At 38.3% G+C, this 15417-nt stretch overlaps 1 protein-coding gene across 1 annotated transcript in view; it reads left to right on the plus strand.

Annotated features, from left to right (window-relative positions):
* The window catches only part of LOC109482515, a 19647-nt gene extending 4604 nt beyond the window's left edge, over positions 1-15043 (plus strand). The window contains exons 4-26 of the mRNA XM_019785246.1: positions 331-538; positions 1517-1664; positions 2280-2479; positions 3475-3642; positions 4157-4412; positions 5012-5127; positions 5558-5666; positions 5979-6194; positions 6690-6768; positions 7036-7142; positions 7495-7548; positions 7775-7810; positions 8005-8049; positions 8214-8255; positions 8471-8556; positions 9595-9666; positions 10226-10321; positions 10786-10924; positions 11145-11198; positions 11664-11754; positions 12368-12554; positions 13230-13310; positions 14522-15043. Coding sequence (XP_019640805.1) covers positions 331-538; positions 1517-1664; positions 2280-2479; positions 3475-3642; positions 4157-4412; positions 5012-5127; positions 5558-5666; positions 5979-6194; positions 6690-6768; positions 7036-7142; positions 7495-7548; positions 7775-7810; positions 8005-8049; positions 8214-8255; positions 8471-8556; positions 9595-9666; positions 10226-10321; positions 10786-10924; positions 11145-11198; positions 11664-11754; positions 12368-12554; positions 13230-13310; positions 14522-14761 — 2830 coding nt within the window. The 3' untranslated portion in view covers positions 14762-15043. The remainder of the gene's footprint in view (positions 1-330; positions 539-1516; positions 1665-2279; positions 2480-3474; positions 3643-4156; positions 4413-5011; positions 5128-5557; positions 5667-5978; positions 6195-6689; positions 6769-7035; positions 7143-7494; positions 7549-7774; positions 7811-8004; positions 8050-8213; positions 8256-8470; positions 8557-9594; positions 9667-10225; positions 10322-10785; positions 10925-11144; positions 11199-11663; positions 11755-12367; positions 12555-13229; positions 13311-14521) is intronic.
* The last annotated feature ends 374 nt before the right edge of the window (positions 15044-15417 follow it).

Raw genomic sequence — 15417 nt, forward strand, 5'->3', positions numbered from 1 at the left:
CCCCAAAAAAAAAAAAAAATCAAACTGGACACGACATGGCCATCGAGACATAACATAACAGTCACAACTTGGTAGAAAATAAGGGGTGGAACCATATATATCGGAGAACACGAAATCAATCGGAACGTCAAGATAGGACTGAGTTTTGCAATTAATGGTATAGACATATGCATCGAGCTTTTAACGGGAGCATCAGATGCCCCAATGAAAATTTCTAAGCGACTGGCCAAGGCAGCTGCCTTATTGGTATGGGAGGATGGGCACAATGCATTGGGCATTTTAAACGTAAACCAACATAAATCTATTTTTTCACCTCGACCATTTTCTCAGTGATGACCTTCAGCCATACATTCAAGTGGACTTGGGCGAGACCAAGATGGTGACGGGGGTGGTTACCCAGGGTAGACCTGGAGAGGACCAGTGGGTAAGATCCTACACGATCCAGTACCAGGGCAAGGTTGTGGGCAGCATCGGTAGGCTGGGTACCACCAGCGTGAAATGGGACACTTACAGTGAGGGGATCGACGGCGAACCGACGGTGAGTGTCAATAGGTTTTGCGTCAAGCTGAAGTTTTAAAAAATCCGCTAGGAGGCATTGCAGTCTGCAAAATGATTCAAAATGGCTGTTTTAAATGGGCAGAAAAACAGTCATTATTGCAAAATACTAGTAATGTCTCCTTTAAAATATCTTTTAAAATATAATCCATTGGATATTACAGTATTTTGCGACAAAGTATAGCATGTAGATATAGTCATCTAAAGAGAACAGAAAATAAGTACAATTTTGTAGTAGACCTTTTGGATTATAGAATGTATAGTCTGATGCAACATTTATTTCTTTACTTTATACACCTAATTAATACAGATCAATTCGTATCGATTATTAGTTTCGAGAAACTTTTACCATGACACATCTGTTCTTCCATTTTGTCCACAAATAATTTTAAGCAGAAGCCGAATGCATTTACCACACAGTAGTCATTCAATTCTTTATTTCCATACTAACATTGCAGACATACAAAATAGAACTATAATGTTGGCTGAATGGCATTGATATTTACATCATTACATTAAAATAAACACATAACATTATTACATACATAATACATATATACATAAATACCAACTACAACCAACTACACTGCTTACATGAATAGTACATCCCAGGTATGACAAGTTTATACAGTCTGATTGTAGAGTATGATAGACTGATGTAGGAACGAGTTCTAAAGTCTTTTTGTTCTGGCTGGGGGGATGTTGATGTTGTTGTTTTTTCTAAGAGAGTGTCCAGTAGCATTAGCTCTGTAAATAGGGACAAGGTCATTTAGATGGTGGTCGTCCTGGGGCATCTGTAACTGTAATTGTAGTAATTGTAATTTTGACGATCTATATTGCATGCACATGCTAACTATTGTTTTGACCTGCACTAAACCCATTACATATGTATGTAAAGTGAAGCTCTTTATTTATACATTTTGCATGATAAACAAGAAACGTCCCATTATTACTTTTTAAGGTCTTTACTGGCAACAGCGACAGTGATACACCTGTTAAACAATATCTCAAGAAACCGATCTGCACACGTTACCTCAAGATCTGTCCGACCCCTAGCGACTGGCATAATGCCTGCAGCATGCGGCTGGAAATCCTTGGATACAATCCGGGTAAGGTCGAAATCAAGAAACAACAATATGTGCACCATGCATTAGGTGCAGTACAAAAAAAAATTGCATACTTCTGATTGAAAATAACATCGCAATTTATATGTCATAAGTATGCAAATGAGGTGATCCGGATACGTTTAAATGCATCAGTTTACTATGACTTTCAAATCATTATAGGCAAACTTTCAAGCATACTTGGACACATTATTAATTTAAACACACTTTAGGACAATGCTAAATAATTTTTAGTTTTTCTTTGTTCGAATCACATTAACTGTGAAATTATGTTAGCCGCGCAAAACTACATCACAGAAACAAAACGCTTCTAGTTGTATGTGTCATTTTATGCTTTCCTTATCTTCTGGGATGGGAGGTTTGACTCATGCTATCCATAGTTTTTCAAATGTCTTGTAAACGTTTTTTTTTATTGTTAAAGTAGCTTCGAGAATATAAGTTGTGCCTAACTTCAGTTCGCAGTCACTTAGTCCATGTCCTTTTATTTGTATTCATCACTGTGCTTCTGGAAACGTTTCAATTTACATGTCACAAGTATGCAAATGAGGCAAACCGGATATTTAAATGAATCACTTTACTACGACCTTCAAATCGTTATAGAGGACAAACTGGACAACACCTACCTGCTGGTGACAGACGCTGACGTCAAGTTTAACCCTGACGCCGCCAAGGCCCTACTGGACATCACGGCACGTGACCCTGCCGTGGGGGCCGTGTGCGCTCGTACCCATCCCCTGGGAACGGGAGCTGTGGCGTGGTACCAGATCTTCGACTACGCCATTGGACATTGGCTTAACAAGGTATCAGTAGATAATATATTATTTTTCACACAGCTGTACTATTGCTAGTGTATATTTCTGCACTGCGCTAATGCACACAAAAAGGGATCTCAGTGGCCAATGTGCAGATGTTGTCACATCGGCGCACCAAATCCGTAGTGTGTTTTTGGCACACAGTTAGACAGATTAGCCTAAGAGGCTCGGTGGGCGTCACTCCACCGTATAGGTAGGGAAGTCGTTTTAAGTGCCTTTCCAAAGGGCACAACGTCGGGCCACAGTGAGTATCAAACCCGGGACCTCTTGGTTCCGAGTCTAACGCTCTAACCGTTGCACCACCGACGCCACTTTGCCACGCTAATGCACAAGTGACATTGCGCTTTAAACCAGGATTCCTTTTAAATTCAGAAATAATACGCTATACAATGTAGATTAATTTTAATGGTAAACGAATTTCATACCCTAACCGTAGAAATGATCATTTTGTCGATATCCAAATGTTAGCTTGGCATATTGTAGGCGTGCATCATATATACGAAATGACTAAACAAATTATTATATTTATAAATGTAACAAATGACAAAACTGATTTTAAATTAATAGAATGACGTATCTGAATCAAGTAAGAAAATGCGAAGGAAAGGTTCAACTTACGTTTTGCAAGAGTGTGAATGTACAATTACTACATTCTGTATCTGTATCAGTATAGCCGGTATAACCGCCCTTCAGCTTAACACACCAGCTTCGCAGGCACGCGGCGCGGCGGCAGCTAGCTATATCACACCGAACGACTTGTTACACTCAATCTTTGCACATTTAATTGCAGGAGTTATTTAAAGCTTTCCACTGATGATATCCCCCAACTGCGCTTGGTGGCAACAAATTTCAGTCTACGATCATAGTTTTGGGGAAATACAAGTTTGAGCACCTCAGTTCTTGGTTGATAACTCTGATATCTGAAGGCATAATTGTTTGATTATCGACATAGCAAGTAAGTTGTTTTTATCATTATCTTTTAGTGTGCCAACAATGTGCTGGGTACGGTCCTCTGCTGCCCCGGATGTTTCAGTGTTTACCGGGCTAAAGCCGTGAAGAACACCCTCCCCACGTACTGTACACACGTCACCAAGGCTAACGAGTTTCTCATCAAGGACATGGGAGAAGATAGATGGCTCTGTACCCTCATGGTAACGTCGGTTATACGTATCTATTCCTATGTTGTATCATGGTAATTACAGTTACTTGACCTTGTTTTTATTTGATTATAATATAATGTATCTCAACGCAACAGGGAATTTGGAGTAAGGTCAGGGGTTGATTAGATTCAGTTGTTTTACGTAGAAACGCTGCAATAAGGTCTAGGCCAACTGTTTTGTTGTTTGTTGCGTTTGCAAATGTGTTGACTTATGCCCTATTTTTAGACCACGTTGCAACTACGTATGCGTGTTAAAATTCGTGTTGTTTACACCTGGCGTCATTTAAAGGGCAAGAATTTTAGTTTATTTTTGGAGTGTATGATCAAGGAAAGAAATTGGGCTAGCTTAGATTGAAGAAATTTTCTGTTGTTATATGACTTTTAAATTTGTTTTCGGGTCTGTATTTTATTTTTAATCACTATTCTTGCTCCAAGAGCCTTGGAAGTTTATTCAAACAGCACAACCGCTGTCTTACACTATTGCTGATGTTTGTGTTTATCTCTAGGTTGAAAATGGCTGGAAACTTGAGTACTCTGCCGTGTCTGAAGACTCCACCTTCTGTCCTGAAACCTTTGACGAGTTCTTCAAACAGCGCCGCCGGTGGCTGCCCTCGACCGTAGCCAACCTGGTCCTGATGATCCAGAAGTGGCAGACGATGGTCAAGAACAACTCCAACATCTCCCGCCTTTTCATCCTGTACCAGCTGCTGTTGCTCTTCTCAACGCTGATTGGTCCAGGGACGTGTTGCCTGCTTGTGTCTGGTGAATATATGTCGATTGATGGTAGTTTATTTTAGCCTAGGTACCACCCCAAAATACAAAAATAAGATAAGAGCGATCCATAACAACCTAGATATATGACCCTGTCTCAATCTTTGACGATAAAACAAAAAAAAGTAGAGCTTTTAATATGATATAAAAGTCGGGTTCAACATGTGATCCAAAAGAAAACTGTTATATGATACCGGTATGATTTTGATCCCCAGTTTATTAACATGGCTTCTAAATTATAATTTAGTACCATTTACTGTAAATCTAGAGTTGACATATTAACCTACGATTTAAATCTATCCTGTAAATATACATTAAAATGTTGCACAACGTAACCGATGACAAAATTCAAGATACATGTAAGCAATATTACAAAACATATCGTTTTTCCCGGTCACAAATCAAATACTTCTTTGGAATAGCCTTGGATTTGTTTTATAAAATGTAGCTGTTATGTGTCGGAACCGGCCGTCTTAGAACGTTCGTAGTGGTAGGTTTTGTCACAGCCTGCGAACAAATCCTACGACAATGTTACAACAACAATCGACCGCGCCTCAAGTCTCTTACCCTCTAATCATGTTATCCAACAGGTGGGCTGAACTACGCCTATAACGTGAGCGTCACGGTGTCCATGGTACTTCTCGTCTTGACATCTGTGGCTTATGCTATGATCTGCCTCTACACCTCTCAGAATTTCCAACTACAGGTACGGAAACTAACACTGTGATATGTGACATAAATCCATGTAACAAAATCATTTATTTTTCAACTGCAGGCAAATCCTTTTCCGTAGTATGTTTATTTGTTTATTTGAGTTTACCACCAGATAAACAAGTGGAAGGGAACACAAAACAGTTGCATCGACACATTTACAAGTTGTCCTCCCAAACACAACATGCAAAATATAATTAGTGATTACAATATTAAATACAAAACAAATTGCAATAATGAACATTATTAACATGAAATATTATACAGTAAACATCAAAATATATATATATATATAATACATTAAACAACAAATACTGTACAATATGTAGCTATATATAGCTATCCAGATATCTTGATTGATTTAGGGATACATTTTAATGGCATTAACGCATTTCTGTTGAAAACTTTTCTTTTTAATATTGCAGGTGGCTCAAGTTTTGACCTTTGTCTTCGCCATCGTGATGGCTGCAGTAACAGTGGGAACCGCAAGGGAAGTTGTGGAGGGCCTATCTGGTCCACCACCTCTGCCGACAGGTATTATGTTTTGACTAAATCATAAAGAAATCATATAATATGCCAAATAATAAAATTAGCTATAGCTTTTTGGATTTACATGATCTACGGCCAGTAACCAATAACTAGGGTAAAGCCCATCTTCGGTACTTCATAGTGTTTACTACAATTTTTACACTTATGACTCAAAGTATGTCTTATTTGTTAAAAATGCAAACATGTAAAACTGTAAAATATATATCCATAGAAATTACAGCTACCCGAAGATAACCTACCATCAGTTATGGTCAAGTTATCACTTTTAGCCTCATGTCGTTTTTTTTTCTGCTGCAGATGTTCCAACTATGCCCCCCGATACACTGGTGCTACCTGTTCCCGTCAGTACCATATACTTTCTCACCATCATCGCCATCTTCATCGTTACGGCCCTCCTGCATCCTACCGAGTTCTTCTGTCTCATCCACGGCATCTGGTACCTGTTCTGTCTGCCTTCAGGCTACCTGCTGCTCACCATCTACAGCATCTGTAACCTTAACGACAGGAGCTGGGGTAAGGCTGAGGTTTACTCCCGGGACGGAAATATGGTTTTGGGTGGATCACTCGGTGATTCTGTATGTATTCAGTCTGCGAAAAATATATTTTTTGGCGGATTCTATCCTGTTATTATTCTGATGCCTTGACCTGGCCAATACATTTGGTAGATATAACGTGAATTGCCCAAGGTTTAGCTTCCAATTGGAATTTTATTTTTTCGATAATGACGAATTTTGTCAACACAAAAGGGAAGGGCATCTCTCTTAGTTTTTTTCAATTATCAGAATAGTCAAGAATGTAAAAAGGCGTAAAAGGCGTCAGGAATCAAAATGGCCATGACAAAAAAACACATTTCAAATTACTTATTTACGTTACGAATGATAGTTTGTTGGCAGAGGAAACTACTGTTAGTTAAAGGAAACTACACGTGTGCATGGGTAGAGATTTTAGAGGTAGAGATAATTCAATGTTATGAAACCCATTTAACATCTTTTATTGTCTTTTTTTCAGGTACACGTGAAGGAAAAACAGTCGGAAGTGGAAAGAGTTGGACAGAAATCTGGTGGAGTTTTGTGGACGCCATGAGGAGGTATGAAAAAAACGACATGCGTAACCAATAACGTTTCCATACCAAATGTTTGAATTTTTAATACCAGGGTTTCTTATCATAGTTATGGATATTAATATTATTAATCACAATTGTGAATATTTTATACTGCAGGTTTTTTTTCGGGTGCCGATTCTACTGTATACTATAGTGTATATCCGCCATTAAGGCTTATATCGTTTAGCACACGAAAAGATTTAAAGAAAATTAGCTGATTTTGACTGTTGTGTTCTAATTACCTTTTGCAAGGTGCTGTAACTGCGGACCAACACAGGAGGTGGACGAACCAAACGTAGAGGAGATCCAGCCGGATCCTCCAACAACAACACAGGCTAGACCTCCATCTTCCCCATTAGGTAACATCTCCCACATGTAAATAAAGAAAGTTATTGACACATGTGTCGATTTTTAGCTTGTACAGAAGTAAATATTGTTCTATATTCTGAAGGCTGATAGGATGAATGACCACACTCGAACACTGCTTGGGCCAGACTGATTCAAAGGCATGTGGGTCCCTGTCCTTTATTATCTAATTCACACCAGATGCGTTCCTGGTGTTAGGTCACAATTCCTGCTTTCTACACTACTATTACGACGTGTCCAGTTAAAAATGACAAAACGTCGCGTTTATTCAACTAAGCATCAGAAACCCAAAGCCATTAAGTATATTGTTTTGTTTATTTACTCATCTTTTCCTTCTGTTATCAGTGGAAGACCAAGAGGAAGAGCAAGAGGAGGATGAAAAACCAAAGAGGAAGAAAGGTACAGATTTAAATAAATAAATATTATGTATACATTTTGCTGATTTAATTTCACGTGTTGTTTCAGGCACGTTAAATCTTATCTAAATTCATATCATTTGGAATAAAGCAAATGTTTAGAAGGGTAACCTGGTAATCCCTGGTCAGTAGAAAGCAGCAAACAAACAAGAAAACGAATGTTGAATATGGAGGAATGTTTAATTTTGACAATCCTTGTTTCTGCACAGGTCTTGGGGCAGTGGCCTTCAATTTTGGACGAAAAGGTAAAAACCTTTATTGTAAACAAATTCCATATACAACATGTACTTTATGTAAGTCATTTCATTTGTTAGCCCTTATGGTATATCTACATCAATTGTTTTTAATTGTATGATTGATATATGTTTTTGCGATTTTGATAAAGATCTATAATGTTATGGATTTTATGGAATTTATTAGGAGTTTTATTTTTTTGCAGGAAGTGGAAAGGCTGGACCAAGTGCTAGACGAGTACAGAAGTCAGGTATCTAAGCTAAATTGTTCTGCTTACAATACTTACATTATAAACTTACTAATTTCATCATAATACCAGTTTGCTTCACTGCTATCACCAAATCCAATGTTGTACAAGGAAACGATTTCTTGCACATGGACCTTTTTTGACATGTTTTTTTTTTTAAATTTCAGGATGGTTTAAGCCACGTACCGGTCAAAGTCTTGCAAGGAGAGGTAAAAAAAAGCCTAAAAATCCACTTATCATTTATATTTATATTTATAGAACTTTCAAGATCTGCCATACCAGTGTTTATGTTTAACGTTTAAATGTTTATAAATTTAAAGATAATAGTCTAGATATATTTACTGGGTTGGAAAAGCAAACTTTGACGAAAAACAAGACAGTGCTACAGCTAAAGGAAAAAAAAATAACCCGTATATATTCGTAGCCACCAGAAAGCAATCTGCATGGAGGAGGAGCCTGTTGGATACCGACAAACTGTCTACTGCTATGTGGCTTCCTGGAGAGTTCAAGGTAATGTGTACACAATTTAAATATAGAAAAAGACTCCTGATGTATTAATGTACGTCGAATGCTTTCTGACAATGAGTGTATCTAAGGTGTTAATTGTTTGAATTTACATTTGATAATAATTGTCGATTAAGATTTACGGGTATGATATTTGATATACGGAATTTTTTCTATTATTATATTTCAGTCCATACCATGGTATGGATGAAATATATTGTGTTCTCTGGTGTTTCTTCTTCTCCTCCTTCTCCTCCTTCTCCTCCTGCCAAACAGTCAAAGGGATTCAACTCCGCCATCATTCAGCCAAATGACTTGAAATTTGGCATGGAGGTAGAGTGGGCCAATACCCCCAGGCGTTTTTTTCATTTTTTTGATACATGCCTTTGAACAATTTTTATGAAGGTTTTTTGGGGCATTTTTCGCCAAAAAATGGATTTTTGGATCCTGAGCCCTGGTTTTACAACCAAATGATCTGAAATTCGGTATAAGGGTACCTTGAACATGTGTCTACAGAATAGCAGTCACATATTTGGCATACACCACTTCCAAATGACTCATTTGGAGGACTTTAATGGCTATTTTCGGCAAAAAAAGGGACTGTACCCGTTCCATGTTCTATCTAAAGAATGGCCGGTTCCATCCATGGAACACGTGTTCCATTGCGGGTTACCTGAGGTCACATTGCATGCAAGTCATGCGGAATGACCCACACATTCAATTTTATGTGCCTAAGACCTTCAAAATGTATCAAATCTCATCATTGTCAGTATTTGCATACCTGTAATAAGACTAGTAAAGCTTTCGAGATTCAATGTGCTTGATCTTGCATCTTTGTTCTCAATTACATACCTACTACTACTACTGTATATAATTCATTTATTTGAGAATCTTTGCCAATTTTACCGTACTGGGGTAAGTTTGGAATAGTCCACTTTTGCGTGGGAGGGAGATGGACTGAAATATGCTGTATTTGCTCCCAAGCAAATGTCGGCCTCTCTAGTTTTGTTATAATTTGATATAATCATAAATGCATTTTTGCAGGATCGCTACTTGAACTGTTTTCTCCAACATGGCTATGACGACACCACATTCATCGCAGGAATGTCAGATGGGGTCGGTGATAACGCTTCTTTAAGTTTTTTTTTTCCTTTTCTTTAAGTATTTCTTTAAGCATTTAGATGTTAAAAACAACTTAATACCATCATGAAAGTTCATCTTTGTTGGTAATTACGTGTTTAGAGTTAAAAGTTTTGGTCCAACACAAACAACGTTCTCTCACCTAGATTTTTCGACCAGTCACTCTGGTCTTTCTCAGTAGACTGACCTAGTGAAGCTTGTCACGTGGCTTCTTTGAAGTGTGGCGCCAACACTGGCTCAAAGGTATCTGGCAGACGATGTCGGTCCCCGTCGCGGTTTATTGAAGGGTGATGGGCCCAGGTGTATATGGCCTCATTTACCCCTCTAAAGAAATAGTCTACCAGATACCTTTGACCCAGTGTTGCCGTCGCACTTCAAAGAAGCAACGTGACAAGCTTCACTGGGTCAGTCTACTGAGGAAGACCAGAGTGATCGGTTGAAAACTCTAGCTGAGAGAACGTTGTTTGTGTTGCACTAAAACTTTTAACTCTAAATAACTAAATGATATATTCGAATGCCAAATGCTATTACCCAGGATTTGGAGTCTATCGGGGTGACGAAGATCCACCGTCCCGCCCTTCTGAGGGAGATCGACAAACTGTCAGAGTATCAAATCGACATCAAAGTGCCGGTACGTTCGTGTTGGTCGCAAAACTGCGTATAGCTATTTTGCTTACAATAAAAATCACATAAAGGCATTGTCTTCAAAATAACTGCGGAAAATCGACATGTTTAAAAGTGAATTGGTTTAACCTTAGACTTAGAGCCAATATTCTTTTTTCAATGAAATAAGTAATAATGTACAGTTTTGGTAGAGTTTGTAGCATATCTACTCGTTCAATGTTTCTACCTATTAGGATATTTTTTCTAACCATGATCATAATATTCTTCAATATTCTGGTAACTAGTTTTCTAGAATTACGGGCCCTTTTGAAAGATGTGAGTAAGGGGTGAAAAGTAGTTAGATTCTGTATCGTCTCCGTTCCCCATTATTTAAATGTTATATTCCTTAACATGCCTTTGTAGAAAGTTTACTGGTTCTTAAAATATATGTAAAATAGATATGAAGTATTCCAATCTAACTATGATCCACAGGAAACAGTGGAAGAATGGCTGGATATGATTGGTCTGGAGAAGTACAATGACAAGTTTGTGTATGAGGGTTATGACGTCACAAGTCTTGTCAACATCGAGGAACAACAGATACGCGAAAATCTGGGCATCACTAAAGCCGGTATGTCGTTAAATTCATAATCACTCTGTACAGCATTTGGAAAAACAATTGACATTTCAGTAGGTTCATGTGATTTTTCAGACATTTTCACCTAGAGAAACAATTCAAAACATTTGCTATTCAATCGGCATGTTTCTATTGGATACTATATCTATTGGATAATTTCTATTGGATATTAACATGGATACTAACCCCGTTTATTTATGTATTCAATTCACAGCACACGTGAAACGTATGCTGATTGCCCTAAGCAAACTGCGCCATCCAAGTGAACGTAAGTACGAGAATTATAACCTCTATACTTTGCACTAGAAGTTTGACCGGTGCAATAGCTCAATTGCTAGAGTGCTCTTTTTGTGACCGGGAGGTCGTGAGTTTAAACCCCGGCCGGATCATACCAAAAAAATGGTACACACTTCTTTCTATGCTTAGCACTCATCACATGAGAAAGAGTGTGGAAAGGTCAAACACACAGCACTACCAGCGGACTAGCCCCCTGCTGTAGTGCCCTGCACAACTGTGTGTCGCCCAAGGGCTACGGAAATGGACATGAGCACCAAACCCTATGCTCTGCATAGAGCACGGGAGACCAGAAGTGCATTAGGGTGTAGCAAGGGAAGTGTTAATTCAATAATAAATTTCATTAGTATTCTTACCGATGCGATATTGTCATATGATTACTTTTCCTGTTTACAAAAACTTATTATTTCCGTGGGTTAATATTTTTGGCGATTTCTAGTGGATGAACGAATCGACAAAGTGAAGAAAGTGGTGAGCAAGCTGACAACACAGAAAATGGAGAACGTGTCCCAGGATCACGTGCGGTACAGGTATTTACAAAGTTTTATTTCATTGGTTGATACTAATTGAGTTAATTTTATGAATGTATTTTACTATAATAAAAAGAGTGTTTTTGCGACGTTCACAGGCCCAGGATACATTTTGAATTGTCAGCACAAAACATGACTGTAATGTATCTTTGATTTCTTTGTACGAGGTATTCATCAATGGAAAATGTATCAGAAAGAAATCCCCAAAATGTTATCATGAACGTTCATCAGTGTTGGTAGTTACATGTTTAAATTTAAAATGTTTTGGTCCAACACAAAAAATTCTCCCAATTAGAGCTTTCGACCAGTCACTCTGGTCTTCCTCAGTAGACTGACCCAGTGAGGCTTGTCACATGGAAGCCATATACATCAGCGCCCATCACCGCGACAGGGGCAGACAAAGTCAGATGCCTTTGACCCAGTGTTGACATCACACTTCAAAGAAGCCACGTGACAAGCTTCACTGCGTCAGTCTACCGAGGAAGACCAGAGTAAGTGGTCGAAAGCTCTAGGTGAGAGAATCTTTGTGTCGGACCAAAAGTTTTAACTTTAAACAGTCCCCAAAATAATTGAATTAAAGCAAAATCCCTCGATTTTACCAACTTCTTTACAGGGAGAACAGGTTCTGGGCTAAACTGAGGAATAAGTGTATAAAGCAGGACTACGGAGTGTTCAGTCAGAACGTGGGGCTGAAGGAACAGCTGGAGGAGCTGAGGAACTCCTGGCTTATCATCCTGGCGGTGTCCAACGCGCTTTGGCTAACCTTGATCTTGACCTTGGCCCAACAGGCTAACCTGCAGGTCTGTAGCGTTCACAGTGTTCTTTTTACACATTTTCTAGGACCTTTTTTTACATTCTAGTGTATCTGTAGAGTCTATTTATTTCTGTTTTCTTTATACAATGTAGGCGCACTCAGTACAATATACTGCTTTACAGACGTGTCCTGTACAGATAGACATAAACACCAACAACAGTAAAAAAAATAACCAAAAGTAACATATTTATACACAACCGAGCATCAAAATCGATGGATCAGGCTAAGGCTATTATCCCACAGTCCCCAGACCTATACTGACTTGTTCTATTTTCCACTGCCGCTAGGTGTCACTGCAGTAAGAATAATGTAATTTAGATTTCATTCCTAGATATTCTCTCTATTAATGGTTGAAACTCAGCTGTTTTGAAATCCTTTAATGTGGTGCCTGGGTGTCATTAATTGTAGAGAGACTAGGAACTTTCATAATGAAAAGGTGTACGATGCAAATGATTGAAATATTAAACGAGCAATGTATTCAAACTATATGTTATATGCTTTACCGTTAAGGAACAACATGATATATGCAAGGATGGATATTATAACACAAGCACACAAATATGATACGCGAGGAGTTGAAATTACGTGTCTTGTTAAACATCATAGAGGAATATTAATAACCAGCTGAGATCATGAAAAGTGATTTTGTTTACGTTTTCAGCTCCTGGGGACGAATCCACTTGGCCTGGTCTTCCTCTCTGTCTTTGGCTGCATCATCGTTATCCAGTTCCTGGCCATGTTGGTACGTTATATTTTTGTTTTCAATTTATTTTATGTAGCCAGCAACGCAAAGGACAATTATATAGGACAGGACAATACTAATTTTCACTTGAGTTAAGTGAGGAAAGTCGGGTGAAGTGCCTTGCCCAAGGGCACAAGATCGGTGGCACGTCAGGACTCCGACACGGGACCTCTTGGTTCCGAGTCGAGCAATCTGCTTTTACGCCACATGACCCCTCTGTGTATGTAATATTTAATTAAAGTCTTAGTGAGTGTTTGGTCTCTTAGCGTCTATATATCACTTACTATAAACGGAGATCCACACGAGTTTTGTTATTTCTGTGAAGCCGTCTTTATTAATCCACATGTTTAGACTTCTAACAGGTTTGGGGTCTAATGGTTTACAATAAGTTAACCACTTAGTTATAGAGCGATTTATGGTCTAGGATACAATGCAGATGATTTACTATAATCTGTACAATCTACTAATCTACAGAGAGCTACGGCTAAACATGTACACGTGCCTGAGTCCCGGGTCACGAACTGACTCACAGAGCAATTGTCACTTCCAAAGTGTTTTTTCATTGAAACATACAGTGACAAGACGTGATGGCAACACACTCAAGTTACACTTATATCCATGTCGCCACCAGACAATACGTAATACAAGCAAGCAAAGCACGAGTTATCATATAGAAATTGAATACAATTATTAAACAATTAACAAGTGAAAGAAGTATATAAATACTGACATGATTGATCGAGATGTTACAAAAAAACTATTTAATTCTAACAAAAATGTCTGCACTTGCAGCAGTATTTGAGTATTGTACATTGTTGAGAGAAAAGAAGAACCTCTTAAAAGTAAATATACCAGAATATCAGCTGAAAGATCATCCAAGTCAGTAATAAAGCCAATTAGTGTTTTCAATTTGCCAAGAAGAGTATTTCGTTGTTGAGTGTACTCAGTGTAGTTAGGGTAGTGTAACAAAAAGTGAAAAGTGAAAATGTTGTCACATGGGTGACCACAGTAACAAGCAGGACTTGAAACTAAATTACGAGAGAATAAGCTTTGATTTAGACTGTGCGTACCGAGGCGAAAATGTTGTCGCTAACAATAGTTCTTCACGGACTGGTTACTCCCACTAACCAATCAGGGCCTACGTATCGTGCTAATGTATGCAAACGTATCTGTCCAAATTACCAAAAGCACAAAATCCATAATCTTTACAGGTACACCGAGTGTGGTCCCTCATGCATCTACTGGCCAGGGTCAAGTATCCGTGGCAGCGGCTAGAAGAGGACATGACCGTCCCTACTCCCGAGTCACGAGCTACAGACGGGCAGACAACAAAGGCGGGGGGTGAAAAGGCGCGGATGAACACCATTGACGAAACGGCTGAAGAGGTGTACGACAACCCGATGGTTGAGGTTGATGACCAACCTATATATGATGATCCTAACACTCTGTAATGGTGTGCACAAGTTCATAGTACAATTCTAAAAATGAATTGATTGTTTTAGGACTGTTTCTTTTTTTCGTGTGGGGGGGGGGTAACATTTTTATCAAATTATTGCGCTGTAATCAAATTTAACCTATATAATTTGTATGTAGAGTATTTCTTAATCGTATGACTACAGTATGTTTTATGACTACAGTATGTCAGTATTAAAGTAACGCGGAAATGTTTGAAATCCCACCATAGATAACCATGTATATGCGTGTTATTCCATAGTACATAATCTTATATAGTTTTTTTTTTAATAATTATATATCTATATATAGTAGAGATTTGCCCAGAACTCTATGTACTATATAATGTCTGAGCAATGAGAGTATAGTGGGTAAAAATTTCCGATAGACCATTGTTTTTAACGCAAGAGACGTCGTAGATTTTGGTGCGAATCTACATTTACAAGGATGTTTTCTATACATCTGTGTCTTTTTTAAACAAGTATTTAGCAAGTTGTATTTTATAATGTACGTGTTCTGTCAATTCTATGACTGTGTAATGCTATTCACACAGGTAGCTATTCAAGAATGAAACTTGAAGAATAAAAGAAAGTCAGCTGTTAAACTTACTTAACATTTCACTGACTTATTATGGAAATATTTTTGTTACAATTTC

The sequence above is a fragment of the Branchiostoma belcheri genome, unplaced genomic scaffold, assembly GCF_001625305.1.
Source record: "Branchiostoma belcheri isolate BF01 breed outbred unplaced genomic scaffold, Haploidv18h27 scaffold6, whole genome shotgun sequence".
Taxonomy (NCBI): domain Eukaryota; kingdom Metazoa; phylum Chordata; class Leptocardii; order Amphioxiformes; family Branchiostomatidae; genus Branchiostoma; species Branchiostoma belcheri.